The following is an 18842-nucleotide window of genomic DNA, read 5'->3' on the forward strand; positions in this document are numbered from 1 at the left end:
CTGCAAAATGCCTGGCCTTGCTCAGGCGGAAATGCTGGGGAAGGTAATGGAACCCCTTCCTGAGTCAAGTTAGGAGCTTGACTCCAGGACCAAGGCTGCAAACTGCTCTGTCCTTTTACACCCCTCAGTCATGGTGCCAGTGTAGTGGGGGGTGACTGGGTCTCTCTGGTAAGAGCGCTCAGGTGCCAGGGGTAGCTGGCAGGCAGCAGGGCAGGAAACATTGCTTTGTGGATATGCTGTGTGTCTGTACTAGCTGCCAATCCCATGGCTTCATCAGTATGAGCTCCACTTAATTTAAAGCCAAAGTTTAGTTGTGCAGGTGCCCAAGTGTGCCCATCTGTGCGGTGTGGCTGTGCACGGGCACATGCTGCCTTCTTTTCCTCAAAGGTGGTGATGCTGCCTGAGGGCAGCAGCCATGGGCAGGAAGGGCCCTGGCTCAGTTCGGGGCTGTCTGGCAGCCCTGGCAGACGCTGGCTTTTCCTTCCCACCTCCCAAGGGCTTTGTCCTCCAGGGAAAACCTGGCCAAAGAGAATGATACCCCTGCTGCCCCAGCCTACCCTGTGCGTGTGCCAGAGGGAGAGGAGCCGAGCTGCTCAGGCTCCTGCTGCTTCTGCATAGCCCACTGCTTTTGCTTCTTTGGGAAGATGTGCCGAAGAAGCTGAATGCATCCTTTATTGCAGATTTCAAGGTTTGCTGAGAAAAAACACGAGTGAAAATGATGGTTAAGCAGATGGTTTAAATTTTTGCATTGACTTTTTCTGCGGTCTCTCTGTCAGCTTCTGTTCTGCCACTGAAAAGAGGGGAGGAAAATGAAACACAGCCGCTTCCCTAAAGAAATGAGAAATGACGCTATGAACATTTTTTAATCAACTTTCTTTTTACCAAGAAAAAAGATGGATTTTAGCAAGAAAGGCAATGAGTGGAAAAAAACCTGCAGCTAATTCAACTTTTGGACACTGAAATGTTGAAAGGGACATGTGTTTAACTGACTTTCCCCCCCGCCACCACATTGGAGGTTATGAATGTGCAGCAGAAAAATGTATTGTCTCAGCAAATTCAGCTAAATTTTATTTTTTATGTCTACAAGGAGAGAAACTTACCAGAGAGAGAAATACAGGCTTTTCAGCAAAGCTCCATCGCACTTGGGTTTGCAGTTGGGCTGGACTATGAGCCCCTTGGGCAATGGCAACTGCACAGCAGCAGCCAAAGGACATGTCTGTTCTTGCTGTAACCAGTAAGCCACTTGGTGAAACTAATGCAACTGAAATATACTGCAACTTGTGTTTTTAGAGAATCCTGCAATCACTGACCTGCAGCCTCAAGTCCTGTGATTCTAGTCGTTCTCAACCACTAAAATAATTAAGATACTTTGGTGTTAGTGGTATCATTAATGTAAAGCATGAATCAGGGTTTTTCCACTTGTGTGTGGAAGTTGGATTGGCAAAGGAGAGAGAGGTTTGGCAGGAGTCAACATAAGGGAAATTATTTGATGCTGTGAGACAGGTGGACCTTGTAGTTATCTCCAAATCCTTGCCTCAGGAAGCCCACTGTATGTCTGGCTCAGGCAGGACACCATCTCCACTGGGACATGCATGATCTACATCAGAGCGCTGCATTACCAGATACAGTTTCCATCCGGTGTTGGAAGAGCTAGCTCCTGGACCAGGAGGTTTAGTGCCCTTTCTAGGTACCTTAAACCAAGATGAGGTTTCCTTTGAACTAGGTGCCCTGCACGTAGATGCAAATGCAAGTATGTGGGAGACATATTTTTTAATCCTGTTAGACTATGGGGGAAAGGACGAAGAAAGGAAGGATTTTTATCTCTGTTTTTGTAGGTGGAGGCACAGTGCAAGGGGCTTTTAATATAAACAACCCAAACTGGCAAAGGGCGTTGTGACACTGTCTCCTACTACATTATCTATATGCTTGTCTTTACCCCTTGAGTTATTTTTACTGCAGATAATTTGGTTACATCTGTTTTGCTCCAGTGAAGCAGAGATTAAGTGGGTGTGCGTGTTGAAACTGGACTTTCAGGCCCAGCAGCAGTTAGTGCAGAGTGAAAAAGAGAAATGGTGCTTCCTCTGCTGTGTGGATTAGAAATCTACTAACGACTGTGTGCCTGCTTGACTCCTAACAGCATCTAGTGAGGAGGTACCACTGGATAGGGAAGGCTCCTGGGAAATAAACCTCTCTGATCAAACAGCATAGAGGAGCTGCTGCAAATGACCTTTGTTTTGTGCTTTTAAACTGACAGTAAAAGGGTGGAAATAGAACACTTTTAGGCTTGTTTCTGAGTTAGGAAGTTGAAGACAATGATGTTCTCTCTGGGTGGGTTGGTATTAATATTCCCTTCTGGTCTCTGTGCTTCTGCCATTCATCTCTCCACTGTGGCTAGATTGCCACTGGGAACATATCAGCTAATATGTGAGTGGCCTAAGGCAGAAAAATGGTGGATATGTTGGGAGGGCCTTTCACAGGCTGCATGAGCTTGCTTGGCCCGTGCTCAGAGCAGCCCAGAGGTCTCACAGCCATGCCAGTGCAGCACTGAGCTCAATGGTGCTCACTGAAGTGGCCAAATGCAACATTCACTGGAGCTTGCCCTGGGTGTGGGTAGCTCAGTGTGACCTTGTATCTTCTTGGAAAACACCCTGTAGATTATACTTATTTTAGCTAATGCTTTCCAAAATTTAGTAACAAAGCTACAGAGAGGTTTAATTCCTGGTGTAATCCATAAACGGATGAACTAAACCCGTGATTTTGCAGCTGCCTCTATTGTTTATCTTTCTATTAATACAATGCATTTCTACTGGAAGGGATGAGAACAGTCCTCTGGGATTGTTCTGTCCCAGGAACACCAGTGCATCAAGAGAGGTGCCTGTGGTGTATATGCAATTGCTGTCCTGTTTGTTACTTATCAGGAGTCTTCAGCCTGGATTAGCTGCATGTTATCCAGCTAAATTGGAGCCTAGCTTGAAGAGAAAGTTAAGTTTTCCTCCTGAACACTTTTTCAAGCATTTGAGTGAAATAGATGTTAAGAGAAACCGATGGCTTTAGCCACCTAGGATAAAATCCCCTCAGGTTTCAGTCACTGTAAGGCCATGATCTCACTGATTCTCAAGGTCACCATAAAATTGTTGGGGAGAAGCAGTTGGAAACACTTGAATTTCCCATGTAAAAATGTTTGAACTCCACCTCATGTTACAAAACAGTTATAAAGCCTTTCACATGTATGAAACAAAAAAAGCAACTAGAAAACTGAGAAATAATCTTCCCCCAAGCCCATAGCTATCTAGGTTCATTTATGTTGTCAATGAGCTTATAGTGCTTTTTTGCCTCTTGATCTGAGTAGCTGCCTTGACCATTTTACTAGAGAGATCAGAGACAAGCATTCACCTCAGCATTCAAATGGATTTATTTTAAGGGTGCTGCATTTGAGGAAGGACTCCAACAGTTGCCTGACCTTTGGGCCCAGATTGTTGCACAGAAAGCATGAGCTTTGTGGTGCTGTATTCCTCTAGTAGTTTTGCAAACATTAAATTTAAAAACAAAATTAAAGAAATCCAACTCCCCCTCACCCCCCTGCTTTGTGAATATGGTACAGAGGGCAAAATACCTGGTTACTCTTGACTCGGGCAGAAGCATGCTATGCGTGCCAGGTTTGTGTGTTAGCTGAGCTGTTCTAAGTTGCTTTGGGAGCTTGGTGGGTCCTGAGCTGTGGTTCATTTGCTTTTCACTTCTGCTTTCCTCAGGAAGTAAGTGCAGCAGCTAATCAGGTGATTCACAGTGGAAAGTTTAAAGAGCAGAGTGGGAGCTGCTGCATGCAGCAAGATGCCTAGTAGGACAGAAACAGTAACACTCTTTCTGGATGTGGTTATTGACTGCAACAGGAGCTGCCAAATCTAGGAGCCCAGGTATGTCAAGAGATGTGCTGTGAAAGCAAAAGGAACAGACTGTTTAATGTTGAAGGAAACTGCAGTATTATCTGCAACTGCTTTGTTACAGTAGGACCATTTTCAAATAGCAAAGATTTCAGTCAGTTCGCCCCAAACTGCAGTTCAAAGAGGAAAAAGAATCAGTGGTTTGCTTGTATCATTTAATCTAGAGATGATAATAGGATTGCAGATTTAAGGATTGTAGATCTGTTGCTGCTACTAGTGAAGACTTGTTAGATATGATTTAACTGAATGTCCTTATCTAATGAGCTGTTGTTTTGAGATGGTCAGAATTACTCTGGTCTTAGTCCTTGAGTTTGTTACTACTATATTGTCCATGACTGAACAGAAGCATTCTGTTTGCTCTTGAGATGGGGACATCACTTCCAGGAGGACCACATCTCAAAAGAGAGTATACCCAATATCTCTGCTTCTCTAAGTTGAAAAGTGTTTTAAAACCCTTCTGTTACTTGAATTTTGTCAGTGATTTGTATTTCAAGGCACCAGCCAGATTAGGATCCTATTGTACAAAGCACTGTGCCAGAACATAGGAAGAGAGAATACCTTGCCCTGTAAATTTTTGATTAGATGGAACTGGCAAGGTTGGGTAGGAAATTTAATTTTGCAACTTGATTTAAGTTATTGCAGTCCTCTTATTGGAGAACGTAAATAGTGACATTTAAGTGTAAATCTTTTCGGTGGTGTTTGTTCAGTTTGTCTCATGAACTATGAGAAATAGAACTGATAGATGTAGATGAGGAAGGCAGAAGGAGTTCAGGGAGGAAGAACCAGGGTGAATAGGAGGGACAAAGGTAAGAGGGTAGTAGGTGGACAGCATCTGGCACACTGTTCATTCTGAGGTGCTGTGATTCCTGTGAACACAGAGTGATGTGAGCCACAAGGAGGGAGTTCGTGACTGAATGGGAAGAGAACAAGAATTTGTGATATATCGTGTTTCATGGAAAAAATAAATGATGCCTGCTATTGCTTGGATCTGTTATGGCATCAGACAGCTTTCTTTGGGAGGTAGTGGCATCCCTGTTTTTAGCCTTTAAAATTATTAACTGTCATAACTGTGTTTATTAAACAGTCATCTTAGCTGCCAGAGAAAGGAAAGAGTTATAAAGGAGTATCACACAGTGGATTTTTGGGATGCTCTGAGATGTGTGTTTCTGACAGTCACCAGAATCCTAGGATTTAATAGTTAAGGAAAGGCTATTAGGAGAAGGAATATTTAAAGCAGGTAGTTGTAGAAGTCTGATATTTAGTCTAATATTTTTCTTGTCATTAGAACAGTTGGAGTAAATAAGGAGGCAATTTGTAGTCTTTATTTTGCTTTCATGTACTTCTGGAGATTAAAGATTTCCTTGTGCATTCAAATATCTAACATTTTTTGCAGATACTTACTGTAAAAAAGTGGATCAATCTCTGAAATATGGTGTAAGATTGATTGTTTTTTGGTCAACCATCTGGCTGTGATAACAAGTGATTTTAAATGTATAAGTAAACTTCTTGATCTTGGTGCAAATTGAGATTTTGTAGCTGAATGGGATCCTTCTTTGAACTGCTGGGGGAGGTAATCACAGATAAATAAACTGTCATTTAAAAAATCATGTTTGTTCAACTAGTAAGCTGTTAGTAACAGTGTTCAGCCAGTTCTTCTGCCAGATTAGGTCAGGCCTTTCTTCCCTTTTGTCTTTTCAGCCTAAAAAGACATAGCAACATTGCTGTGTGATTTCACATGAACTTCATTTAGAAAAAAAGGGAAAATACATGATTAAGTTGCATTTCCTCTCACTACTTTCTGAATGATTGCATCAGATTTATTTAAAACATTTTGACTTTCATGTCTTCTAAAACCTTTATTATTTAGACTTTACTTTTTGTATCATTGTGATATTTATCAAAAAGTATCAAACTTAAGAATCAAACTAAGAAACTTATCAAAGCTGAAATAAGCTCTTAACTTACATGAGGATCAAAACAAATGGTGGAGTGTAGAAGAGAGACAACATATAAGATGTTTTCAAAATATCTAATCTATCCTTAATACCAAAGATATTTGAATGCTGGACCCTGTGATTTTGTGGTTAGTCTAGAAGAATAATTATCCTCTAAGAAGAAGAGCAAATGTAAAGGACTTAGAAGTCTTAATCAAAATATAGACACAAGAAAAGGCTATTAGGAGAAGTAATATTTAAAGCAGATAGTGCAAGTGGAGTCAACAGACTAATACCAGAGGACTGATATTTAGTCTTAATATGTCTTTTGTAGTCCGGATAGTTTGGAACAAATAATAAGGAAAATAATAATCCTCATTTTGCTTTCATGTATTTCTGGAGATTAAATATTTCCACATACACTTAGAGGTCTTACATAGCCTGCTACAATTAGGTCTTCATTAATGAAGTTGTGTGTGCATATCTGGTTATGAGAGTTTCTGTGGAGATGGGAAGAACTCTTTCACTGCATGGATTCACAGAGCAAACATTTTTTGAGTGACCATCCCCGCTTGCTTTAGCTGTGACACTGACAAGAGAGGCCTGTTCAGTGAAGTGTGAATAGAAAGAGAGAAAAATGGTTAAAACATTTGCAGGGCCATACTTATGCAGTGCAATATAGGAAGTTGATTGGTCAGTCATGGACCTTCTGAGGCCAGCGTAGGCACTTCATTTCACCTCTCTCTGACTTAGTTTCACCATCTGTAGAATGCCTCTGTAAAGAACTTTGGGTTTCTCAATGCAAATGACAAAGGTTGAGTGTAGGCACTGGGAATGAGTTACTTGTTGCTTAGCATTGATTTAGGCTTAGCAGAGTAGCCTCCAAGGTGAGACATTTCCTTTAGGGAGAGAATGGTGCTGCTGTTTGGGATGTGAGAGCAGCATAAGTGAACTATGCTCACTGAAGCCCCTAGAACAGTACCCAGGCTTCCTCAATCAACACACTGTACAGCTTCATGATGACTCAAGCAGGCCAAAATCCCACACCAGATTTAAGTATAACATATGACAAATGTAACTCCCACACAGTCATGAGGAACAGAGTCTTCCTGTTTACTGTATGCAGACAGTCATCACAATTTTTCTGCTCACAAGGCTGTGTTGTCTTAACACAGATAATTAGAGAAAACAACAGCAGTGAAACACAAAATGTTGTTGAGGTAGGAAATTTTAGATTGACTGTTCCTTGGAGGCTGATCAAAATTTCATAGCCCTCCATCTCCCACAAAGGACAGAGTATGGGCTGTGGTAGAGTGAATTAGCCTCTGCCATACTGTGAAGGCTCGGCATTTACATCCAGGCAGAGGTGTCTGCTGGGACTGTCAGCTTGCTGCAGGTGGTGTGGTGCACAGTGTCAAGATAATGTCATGCTCTTCATCTGCACAGTGTGGAGCTGCTGCGTGAGTGTGGAAGGGAAACTGATTCATCTGGCCTGGAGTGGGCAGAATGCAAGCAGTAAGCTAACTAACTGCGTAACTTTTGGAAGGTGAAGGAAGAGAATCCCAAATGTAGCATTGGCTTATAATTCTAAACCAAGCTTGTAATACTCTTTTAAAATTTATTTTAATGGATATTTGTACTGGTAGTGCAGATCTGACTCAGTTTTTTAGTTATATTTGCTTTTTGGCATTTTTATTGACAAGCTAGAGTGGCAATCAAAGAGACACTGTAGAGAAAGAACCTATTTCCTAGAAATGAAGCTACATTGACGTTTTTATTTGAGGGGGGTGTAATTATGTGTTAAAGATTCTTCTAGGCTCTTTAAAGACAATATACTTGGTAAGTAAAGTGAGCTACATTAATTTTGATGACTTCCATCTGCCTACCCACACTGTGATAATTTGTCCTGTCATATTTTGAATAGTCAGACAATGACCTAGATACCAATAAGCGTATGGATGACTTTGGTGGAAACTGGAGAAGCTTGATTTCCATTGGTGTAAGTGTTGTCATTATGTAGGCTCAACATAGCAGGGTGAGCTCACAGAAGGCTATGGCAGAGGACTGGAGCTGCTATGGATTCAAGGCTGTGTCAATGACCTCCCAGAAGACTATGGATGAAAACAGAGCTGTAAAGTAGATGAGAAGACTTGGGGTTGAGATGAGTTGTACCAGAAGGATTCCCCTACCTATAGTGCAAGATGGACTAATTTTAAATTAAATTTGGTGGAAATGAGACTTCTAGAAGCACCATGCTCCTTCAATGAGGAATATCCACTTCAGTTTGCAGGATCAGCAAAACAAGTAATGTTGTAGTGAAAATACCTACTTATTGTACAGAGCTGTATGTCGGCCATATAGAAGAGCTGAATCTGGCTGTCTCTTTGGGCCAGCACACCCATGTGGAGAACCTTTGGCTTTTCCACACAGCTCCCAGACAGGGCTTCAGCCCCACCCTAGGTAGGGCGTGTATCAGTGATGTGCAGCTTAATTTAGCATCCATACTAAATGAAATGTGTAACCTGGCTCTTGGCTAGTGCTCTTCTGTTGAAGATCTGATGATGGTAATAATTATAACTTGTTTTACAGTTGGGGTGACTGAAGTATAAGGGAGAGGATCTGGCTCAGTGGCAAAGCTGGGGCTGGAATACAGATTTGCTGTCAAAGCCCAGATGAGTTATGTAGCACATGCACATGTCTCATGGCAGACAGCTTGCTCATATTCTTGTCCAGAAGCAGGGTGCTTTGCCATTAGAATTGTAAAAGAATCAATGACTGAGAGCATTTCCATATTTCTAAACTCTCTAACTCCAACAGTTAAAACTGTCAGTGTCTAGTTCCATGGGAGGGTTTAACAGTAAGAGATGATCTAACTGTAAATAACACAGTATCTTTATCTGGTCTCATCTCAGCATGGACAAAGCAGCTGAACTCACATGGCAGCTGGAGGATGCACCTTACAAAGCAGGACAGCAAGAGCAAAGCCCTGGTGATGGAGACACAGCAGAGGAGCTGGAGAAGCCTGCACACAGCAAGGACAAGCTGCCCCAGAGCCATACCCTCCAGTGGGAGACTCTAGGCAAACAATTTGTAGAGTATGAGCAGGTGGCTCCATTTCTTGTCCCAGAGGATCAACAGAGAAGGCTGCTGGACTTCCTTCCCCTCTTCTTAAAGGTTTGTTCAAGGATGTTAATTTGAGTTTCTGTTGCCCTATCCATTCTGTGGTCACCCGAACTGCCAGTTAATTGAAGCAGGATCCCTTTGTCTAGGTGATGCTTTTACTCCATTGGGAGTAAAAGTACTCCTCCTTCCATCTACCTAACCTGCTGAGTTAGTATGAGAAAAGTGTATGAGGGAACACTGTTTTACTTTCCTGAGTGGCTAAATTCTATTCTTGAAGGCAAGGAATATGTTGATGAGACAGGCATCTTTCGAAGTGAAGAGATCACTTCATGTCTGTCTCATGTATTTTATTACTTAATGGGAGGCTGAGCACACTTTCAGTCTAGGAAAATGTGATTGTGGCATGCAGCCAGTTAGGAGAAATGCAGGAATACAGTCTTAAGATGGAATTTGGGGGTTAATGACCATGCTGATGTCTAATTTTAGTGCTTGAGAGAGGATTTGTGTTAGGGACATGGAACGAGGAGAAGAAGATCATGCCATGGGTGAGGGACACAGCTGAGAACCAGAACATTTTAGTTAGCATTCCCCATTCCCTAGACCTTCCATCAGCCAACAGTTTCTGAGATGGCCATGTTAAAAGGAGAAATTAGAAGAGCTCTGTAGTGAACGGGAGCCTTATGGGTTGGTTTTCTTTGCTAGAGTCTGTGAAATATACAGGACACTGTTTGAGTGGACCATACAGTGATAGAATGGCAGAGCATATACTGACTAAAGCAGAAAGCTTGGACCATATTTAAATATACTGTGGTGATGTAGTAGTACAGAAGAATTGTTTTTCTATTTAATTACATTGGGTATTTATGAGTATTAAATCTGCATTTTTACACTCTCTCACTGTGTCTTTCAGAAAAAAACCAAAAGCATCTTTTTGGTGAAACCATATTTTAGTGATGGTATATTTCAATTGTCTGTACTTGTGATTTTTCAGTATTCTTGAGTGACCAAACTCAGATACATCTGTTCCCTACCTAGCTGAGCTGGTTTTCTAAAAAGTAGCCAGTGTGTAGGTGAAGAAAAAAAAGTTAATGCATGGTCACTCTTTATATGGAAGTACTGTGAGACATAAAAGGTGATACTCTGGACTGACATTTTGAACGGAGTGTGTAGGAAATTCACTGCGTTCAGGGTTGTGAAATCTTTGGTGTCCATGACAGTAAAGCAGGAATAACTTCCAGATAGTCATAAACGTTTCACTCAGCTGGATGGAGCATGAAACTTGTAAGTCCTGGTGCACAGTGAAATCCCTGTAGATGATGGTGTCAGTGAACAGCACTGAAACAGGGCACTCACTGGTGTCAGTCTGATTAAAACAATTGAGTTATGGGTAGGATCTGGCAGTGCCTATGGTGAAGAGTTTGCTGTGTTTGAGTACAAGCTTGCCCTGGTCCAAGGCAGTGCAGACAAAATGAGTGGAGGGATCTCAAAAGGCAATGAGTGTATAGCCTGGAGTCTCAGAAGTGACCTTCTTAATAAATCTAAATGATCCTACAGAGACTTTATGACTATTGAACAAATTTCACTTTTCACCACTTCCTCTCAACTTCTGGATTTGTTTGCATAGAGGAGTGCCCCTTCTGAACCAAAGGCTATATTTGAACAGAAGAGCTGTTCTGCATATGAGCCTGTCACTGGAAATTAATCTCTCTCTCTGCGTATAACACTACATGTGCCAGGGCAGGCTTTGCTATCTTGGGAGCTCACCACTGCTTTATCAGGTCACAAAATTTCTGTCTTTGCAAAGGGGCAGTGTTCCTTTCTCAGCCTTCAAAGAATGCTCTTCAAAGTCAGATCAGGACTGATAGTCTGACAGTTTTCTGTAGAGGAGCACCTTTCCTTTCCATAAGTCTGCTTTTAAAATGGCATGCTGAAAATTTCTCTGTTTTTTTTGAGGCAGCACACTAACAACCTTTGTGCTTGGAGCAGCAGTCATCTATTTTTTTTTTTTCTGTACTGTTCTCAGTCCTCCTGTCTTCCTTCTTCTTGAAGGTCCATGGAAAACACACATCCTTTATCTTTTGAGGGTATTAATTCATCCCAATGAAGACAGGCTTTGCTGTGGAAGATAGTCTCTCCAAACTGCTCCCTCCCCGTCTTGTAAGCAAAAGGCTTTTTGTGGAATTCTTCTGCTGAGCTTTTCCTGCCTCAAACTTAAAATGAAACTGAAATTCCAAGATCTCCATGTTTCTGAGTTGTCTTGCAGCTTTAGTTTTTGAATACCACATAATGAACATGAAGTAAGCAAGTCTTGGTGTGATAAGATTATATACAACATATTTACATTTGCTGATCATTAACTATGAATAACAAGGATGCCTTTCACGTGGCGGTAATTTTCAAAGGACTGAGAGAGTTGTTTCTGAACAAAGGTGATAAAAGTTATAAAATCTAGAAGTCTTAGGAATTTGAAATTGGACGGCAAAGAAGGAAATTGCTTATTTATCATGACACGTGAGAAATAAAATTTAGTACCAGTGTGTCAAAGGACAATTGTTCTCAGGAGGCAAGGTGAGTATTGCTGAGGGGCTGGCAATGTTGTACATATGCATACACATTGCATGTCTCCTTTCTGGAGGGCTGAACTTCACACACTTTAGGGTTATAGAAACGGATTTCCTGAACTGCAGTAAGGCTTGCAAAAAGAGGATTTAAAATTCTTGAAGGAAATTTTGGCTACAGAATATATTCAGAATGGAGATATGAATTTTTCATTAGCTTAACACTTGATTTTATGCCCCAGAGAGAGATTCTTCCCCCCACTTTTCTTAGATGTACTAGTGGAGCTTTGCAGGGCTTTGCAGGCATTTAAGTTTAGAAGTGTGACTAGAGCATTTTAGCCTTACATCATTGATTTAAGAGATCTTTAGCTCTTACTCAGTTGGCTGGAGAGAGGGGGCACTAACCAGGAGACACCTCGGATATGGGGGCTCATTACTCATTGATACTCCTTGACATAGAAAGAAAAGGTGTAGGAGGAAAATGTTAGCCATCTGCTTGTGATTCAGGCCCAGGGAGTCATTTTAATGTGCCTTCTGTGTCTTCCTTCTCAGTGCCTCAGAAAGTATCAGAATGTTCTATTGCATGGCTGGCTTTTGAACTAACATCTCTCCATGAACTATGGAGTAGGAAGGACAGATGGTAAAAGCAGACACGGGGAACTTGTGACAGAATCTTAAACATGTAGAAACAGACTTAAGAGGAAGAAAGAAAATCATATTACGTTGATACCATATTATTCGAGTTTCGCCTGAAGGCAGACATCCTGGAATGGAGTCAGGTTAATATGCTTTCAGATACAGATCTTCTATAGGCTCAAACATGAATATGGAAATAATTAGGTCTGTTCTTAAAGGGCAGTGTATTCTAAAGATTGATGTCTGACCCATGGAATGATCACCAATAAAATTAAATCAGAACATTAGTGGCCTGGTTTGTAGGGAGAAGGACTGGTAGCATTGCTATGAACATTTGATTACTGCTCTCTGCTGTGTATGGTCTCAAATCCTAAAATTTATCCTGCTCTTTCTGTTAGCAGAAGAGTAGGTATAACAAGGCCTTTCTGAAGGGCTGTGGATGTTCCTCTTTGAGGAAGAGGGGCAGGGATTTATCACTGCTTTTTTTCTGAGAAAGGGTGTAGCTTAATGACAAGCATTGTATATCGTGAAGTGGCTGTAGGTTTCTTGTCATTGTGTTTGCTCAGCTTGCTTCTGTTCTTTATATATCTTCCCTGCCTTCTGCATCAAAAGTGGAGGAATTGATGGATCTTACTCACAACTGAGTATCTCTGCAAATAACTTATGGTCAAAATCTGAAAAACTAGTTTGTTTTTAATATGATTGATGGATTGATTGATTGAAAATTATTGATAGGCACACTGTGCAATTGCATTTCACTCTTGTAGCACAGAAAGAAAAGTTGGGTGCGTTTTACTGTGTTGGCTGCAGTAAAATGAAATAAAAAGTAGGTGCTTGCCTGATTACTGACAGACAACTGGCACTACATGGGGAAAAAAATAGCTTGTCCACAAGCTGCCATCCATGATGAAATAACAAGGAGTTGAAAGCGTGGTAGGGAAGGAAATATTTGTAGATCTTCTTTTACAAAGAGTTGCACTTATTTGTTGGCAGACAATATTATATTTGCTCCAAACTATTTTAGGAAAATGTCATTATTTTTCTTACCTTCCTTTTATAATCTGAGCTTACAGTGTGATTTTTCAGAGCTTCTAGAAGGAGACTTTTGTAAAGAAATTTTCAAGGTTCCTGGGGACAGAGGTGTCTCAGGCTGGTTTTTAGAGGTGAATGCTGAACTGTTGCTAATACATTAATGTTTACAGCATTAGATGCTCTGTATAAAAGTAATGGTACCTGCTTGTTGGAGGCCAGTTGGATGTGATAGTAGTAGTCTGCTGCAATTTTTTTTTTATTGCTCTTGAATTTTTTTTCCCCAAAGGCAGAGTTACGTTTAAGAGGGGATCTGTTTGCCAAACTCTGAGAATTAACAAGTCTTGCTGTTATCTAGTAAGCTTTTCATTTAATTGCTTGTCCGTTCTTGAACAAGTAAATAATACATTTATTTATAAAATGTTTATAAATTTGTCTATAAATTTGTTTTTCTTCAGGGTGTTTATGTTGTATTTTGAAAGGGACTAGCATAAATTTTGATACAAAGGATTAGTGACAGAGAGTATGACAAATATTTACATTGTTTTGATTGTACTCAATGCAGAAAATACTGTAAAAGCTCTCTAGTAGGTGTGTTATGTGATTCAAAGGGTTGACTTCTGTATCTGTAGTGTTATACTCCTTCCTGTCTGGAAAAGGCTGCTTAATGGACTATACTGGATAGAAAGGGAATTTTGCAGGGGATTGTTAGCTTTATCGTTCTTTCTTTATATTTATTAGTATTTGTCAGTCTACCAAAGACATGATATGTCAGAAAGACTTAACAATTATGCTTGGATTTCAGGCCTGGGAACAGTCTGCTGGAGTTGTCGTATTCCCCAACATTCAGCTGTTAGCCAGTGAGGTTTCCAAGCTTCTGACTAAAGAAATTAGGAGGACCCTCAATGGCAAACCTGCAGGTAAGGATCCCATACCATATCCACTGGATTCACTTGTTCTGGAAATGTGCTGTCTTTCAGCTGTCCTCTGTGCTGGAAATAAAGAGGGAATAGGAAAATGCTGTGTATCAAGCCAGATATTTCAGTAGGTGTGAGCTTCAGTGCAATCACTTGTTTTAGGTGATTGCACTGGAGACCTGGCCTTGCTGATCTTGGGTTTGGAACTTCTGTAGCTGGAAATGTATAATGTATAATGCATTAAGAGTTAAAGAGTAGGTTACACACTATTCTGAGGAGCTTTCTTTAATGAGAAAAATACTGCCAGCCACACATGGCTTTCCTGATGGCTGTTGTACATTCTTTGGACTGTCAGCTGACCGGCTTCGTGAACTGAGCTGGTATTCCCAGTGAAATTTCTCAGTTTGAGACATAGTTTACATGAACTGACCTGAGCCTGATGCTGGATCAAAATAATTTTATGTCTTTCTGTTCATTCAGTGGACTCCTGCTACTGTAATTTTGTTAAATTTGTCAGATCTGTTAAGAATCTGCATCAACACAGCATTTTCATCTTTGATTTATGTTTTTGTGGTAACAGAAGAAGCTCGTCTGGCTTTGGAGCAATTCCTGCTACAGAAAGTGGAAGCAGAAGATGGCCATTTGCTCCTGAAATCAGTGTATCTACTCTCACAGACTGACTTGGTAAGAGAAATTACTACAGAGGACTTTTTTCTTTTTATTTCAGAGGAACTGTGTAGCCACCCCAACAGTGGGACACCTAAGTCTCAGTGTTTGCATTATCCCCAATACTTGGAGCTTCAGTATGCCCAGGGTGTACAGTCAGAGGATGCACCACCAGGTCTATAGGCCAGGCTTTTCTGAAAGAGAGAAGTAAACACTATGTGCTTTCAGATACCCTTTTCATTTTGATGATCAGACAGCTATTTTTTTCTAGTGTTCCTCTGCTTTTTCTTTTCCTCCCCCCCCCCCCCTTGTGTATTACTGCTCTTCAGCCTTTCTTTATCACTCCAATTTACATATCAAAAAGGTAACTAGTAGGGACCTGTATACCTGGTAATGCAGCGGTTGAATTTTCCATCCTGGTAGACTCTTGCTTTGAAGCATTTCACAAATTCTACATTTACAGCCATCTTGAATGCGGACTGGCATCAGCAGTACAGCCTGCTGATGGGCATCAGTGATGTGTTTATCCATGACATTTAGTTGAGTCTTATTCAAACACACAAAAATAAAATTTTTCTGTCAGATTCTAGGGAACATGTTCTGTGTCAAAAGGACCTCCATAAAATTATATATAGTTAGTTACAGCATGAAGTTTCTGATGAGCTTTGTGTTTTTCACAGATTTAAGACACTGCTATTTTTTGTAGCACACACACTCACAAAACTTCATATCACAAACCTCATTCTTCTGTTTAATTTGCTTCTGGTTTTTGCTCTGATTACTGTATGCCAAGCACACACACTGGGACTTCTCTGGAAGTTGTACACAGCCATGGTGAAAACAAGAATAAATGTTGAGAAACACTATGAAGAAACTGTCTCTTGCATTTATGAATCCTATAATTAGAAGTGTGTGTGCAGTTAAAAAAAACAAAGGCATTATAGCTAAATTGCTGTCATGCTGAGTCAAGGAGGGAATGAAGAATTCATGCTTTTGACATACCAGGCCTCTGTAGCTGCAGGGTGTCCTGGAAACTAATGATAAAGGGGGCACTGTCTGTCCCTGGCCTTGCTGCTGGTTCAGCTGATAGTTTTCAGGTTGTGTGCTTTATTGACTGTAGGTCTCTATATGCAGGACATAGAATCTCTGTCAAGGCTGTAGTGGGAAGTCCTGGGAACATCTATGGCAACACATGGTTAGTGTATTTACTTCTGCCAAATGGATTTGTACAGCCATGCTGTATGATAGCCAGTCTTGTGTACCCTGGAGTACTCATAAGAATAAAATGCTCAAGTAGCTCTTTCATCTGCCATGATTACTCTCAGTGTGTAGAAGCACAAGAAAACTGTGGTCAGCTTCTGGAGGGACTGATCTTTATTTTGCTTACTTAGAGAACCTTATGGAACATCATTGGATCTGGACTTCCAGCTGCTCTGATGCAGTGCCTGTACCTTTTCTTCACTTTTCCTCTGAAGAAAACCAGTGATGATGGAGAGACAAGTGAGGATGACACCCAAACTCAGGAAATGCTTGTTGAGGTGAGATGTGCCTCTGGGATTTCATTTGTCCTGGGCACTCAGATACACTTAGGCTCTTAGCTGGTGATTGATTCAAACTGCCACAAAAAGAAGCAATTTTGTACTGAAAACTGTTGAACAAGCATCAGGAGCAGTATAAAACAATCTGAGATGATGCCACTGTATCTCTTATTTTTTTATTTAACAAAACAATATGACTTTAAGTGGGAAAAAATCCATTAAGAATATCCTAGTGGTGGTTTTATTTGTTCATTTCACTGCTGCTACTTTCTCCTGACATTATTATCAAACTTATAATTCCTTCTGCCAATGGGTTTTTCTTCATCTCCTGGATATCTGCAGAGGTTTTATTGTAGCTGATGTTTGTTTGCTTTTCAGATAATGCTTAACATGTACAAAGAGGAACAAGGTGTAGAGGAACTTCTGGCAGCTGATAAGCTTCAATCATTAATTATAGCAACTGCTTCTCTCTGGGACCAGTGCAGTCAGTCGTGGAAAGTACCTACAGGCCGTGTTCTGAGAACAATTTCAAAGGCTCAGACCAAAAACAGCATCATGTACCTACAAGGTTTGGTTTAGTAATTTGGCTACTCCTTTCCTCATAGTTCCACTGAGAGTGAATTCTCAAAAGGATTCTCCCCAGGATGGATTTTTACCTCTACATCATCTGATAGTCAGTCAACTGCAAAGAATGGGCTCTTGACTTTGTAGACAGGAGCTTTATTAGCTCTGATAGTCATCTGGGAACTGAAGGGTTTTTTACACAAAAAATAAAATTACAGGCAAGAGACAATCCCACTTGATCACACTGATGTAGGCAAGAGCAAGATGTAATATGCTTTTCCTTAAGTTATGTGACTGAGTCTGTGAGCCTAAGACTCATGAACACTAAATACAGGGCTGGAGGCACTGCCAGAGAAATAGTATCTCTTGGGACAACATCATAATTGGATGAGTTACATCCTCATTTCTTCCTAGGCTTTATTAATATAAGGAATTTTTTGTTGTTGTTTGTTTGTTTATTTGTTTATTGTTATTGAGAAGTGCAAAGGCCACAAGTCTCAATTTCTTAGAAGGGAAAAAAATTAGTTTTATAACGCAAACCTTACTGTCAGTATTCCTTGTCATGGAATAACTGCATATAGGTATATTTATTTTTTAAACTAAAAATTTGGCTTCCTCGGTGACATTGAAAGACCTGTTTAGACATTTTGAAGCTGTCCTGGAAGGACTGGGTGTCAGATTAGGCAAGAAAACTAGGCATCGCTGCTCAGAGCAAAATGTGTGTACCCCATTACATATGCCTCATTGAGTAAAGAATTAATCTGTGAACTCTGCACAGAATGTGTGGTTGACTTAGTAAAAGAGAGTTAAATTTGTTAGTCTCTGCTTACCTTGTACTCAGACAGCTGGAATCACTGTAAATGAATTTTGGTGAGTGGATGGGATGGAAGTTTTGTACTCCTGAGACTAAATCAGCTTCTGTGGGTTAAGCAAAGAAATGCATGCATACTGTAAAGCCATCAGTGTTCTTCATGTAGCTTCTGAAATGAGTGTGATATTCATATCTCTTCTTATCTGTTCTGTCAGAAAAAGACTTAATTGACTACTGTTTTACTGAGAAATAACTTTTCAAACTTGTTTTATTTTTGTTAGTAACTTTGAACTTGTTTGACTGACAGTTCTTAAATACCTGCTATATGTTTTTTTCCACAGCTGTGGACTGCATTAAAATAGCTGTTCAGAATCTCTTTAAACTGGCTGATACTCTACCTGCTTCTGATGTGTGTGAAGCTGCTAGTATTGTCTTGTGCTTTGTGAAAGATTCTTATCCCGTATCATCAGCTTTATTAACAGAATTTGAAAGTAATGATGGCTACCAACTCCTGCTAAAACTTTTACTCAGGTAAGCAGAGAGGTTTTTAGTAGGCTTCTACAGGATGGTAAAACTTCATTTTCAGAATGCATGGAAGTCTCTTTGAAAATATGAATCAAAAAAGTAATCCTGTGTGAATGCAGAGCCAGTAATAGTGACCTTGACATTGAGTCTGTCATTGCTGTTTCAGGAAGGGAAGCAGTACATAACTTTTTCTACTGAAACCATAACAGAAGGAGAACAGTATAGGAGAAGTTAGTCTGCAGTGGGATAGGGACTTTCTGAACACAAGACAAAGGTTCTTCAACAATTAATATTACAGGGGATGCAGGTCAGAGACATTTGTCTCAGTTAAGGGGAATTCTTGATCCAGAAATGCAGTCAGCTAGGGAGGGAAACACCATCTCCTTGCTGTGCAGAAAACAAGCAAGCAAAGCCCACCCAAACTAAGATCTGAAAAGTTTATGTTCTTCAGAACCAAGATGAGAATGAACATATCATGAAAAATCCTTGCTAGTTATCCTAATCAAAAGTACAAAGCAGAATCTGTTGCTCTCCTTGTCAGCTTGTGTTGTCTAAGTAGGCTCTGAGTTTGCTATGTCAAAACAGTACATTATACACTTCCCC

At 40.5% G+C, this 18842-nt stretch overlaps 1 protein-coding gene across 1 annotated transcript in view; it reads left to right on the top strand.

Annotated features, from left to right (window-relative positions):
• The first annotated feature begins 1773 nt into the window (after positions 1–1773).
• The window catches only part of WDFY4 (WDFY family member 4), a 130382-nt gene continuing 113313 nt past the window's right edge, over positions 1774–18842 (top strand). The window contains exons 1-7 of the mRNA XM_064662793.1: positions 1774–3911; positions 8785–9046; positions 14024–14138; positions 14716–14819; positions 16193–16339; positions 16718–16907; positions 18056–18245. Coding sequence (XP_064518863.1) covers positions 8786–9046; positions 14024–14138; positions 14716–14819; positions 16193–16339; positions 16718–16907; positions 18056–18245 — 1007 coding nt within the window. The 5' untranslated portion in view covers positions 1774–3911; position 8785. The remainder of the gene's footprint in view (positions 3912–8784; positions 9047–14023; positions 14139–14715; positions 14820–16192; positions 16340–16717; positions 16908–18055; positions 18246–18842) is intronic.

This window comes from Pseudopipra pipra, chromosome 8 (genome assembly GCF_036250125.1).
Source record: "Pseudopipra pipra isolate bDixPip1 chromosome 8, bDixPip1.hap1, whole genome shotgun sequence".
NCBI classification, from domain to species: domain Eukaryota; kingdom Metazoa; phylum Chordata; class Aves; order Passeriformes; family Pipridae; genus Pseudopipra; species Pseudopipra pipra.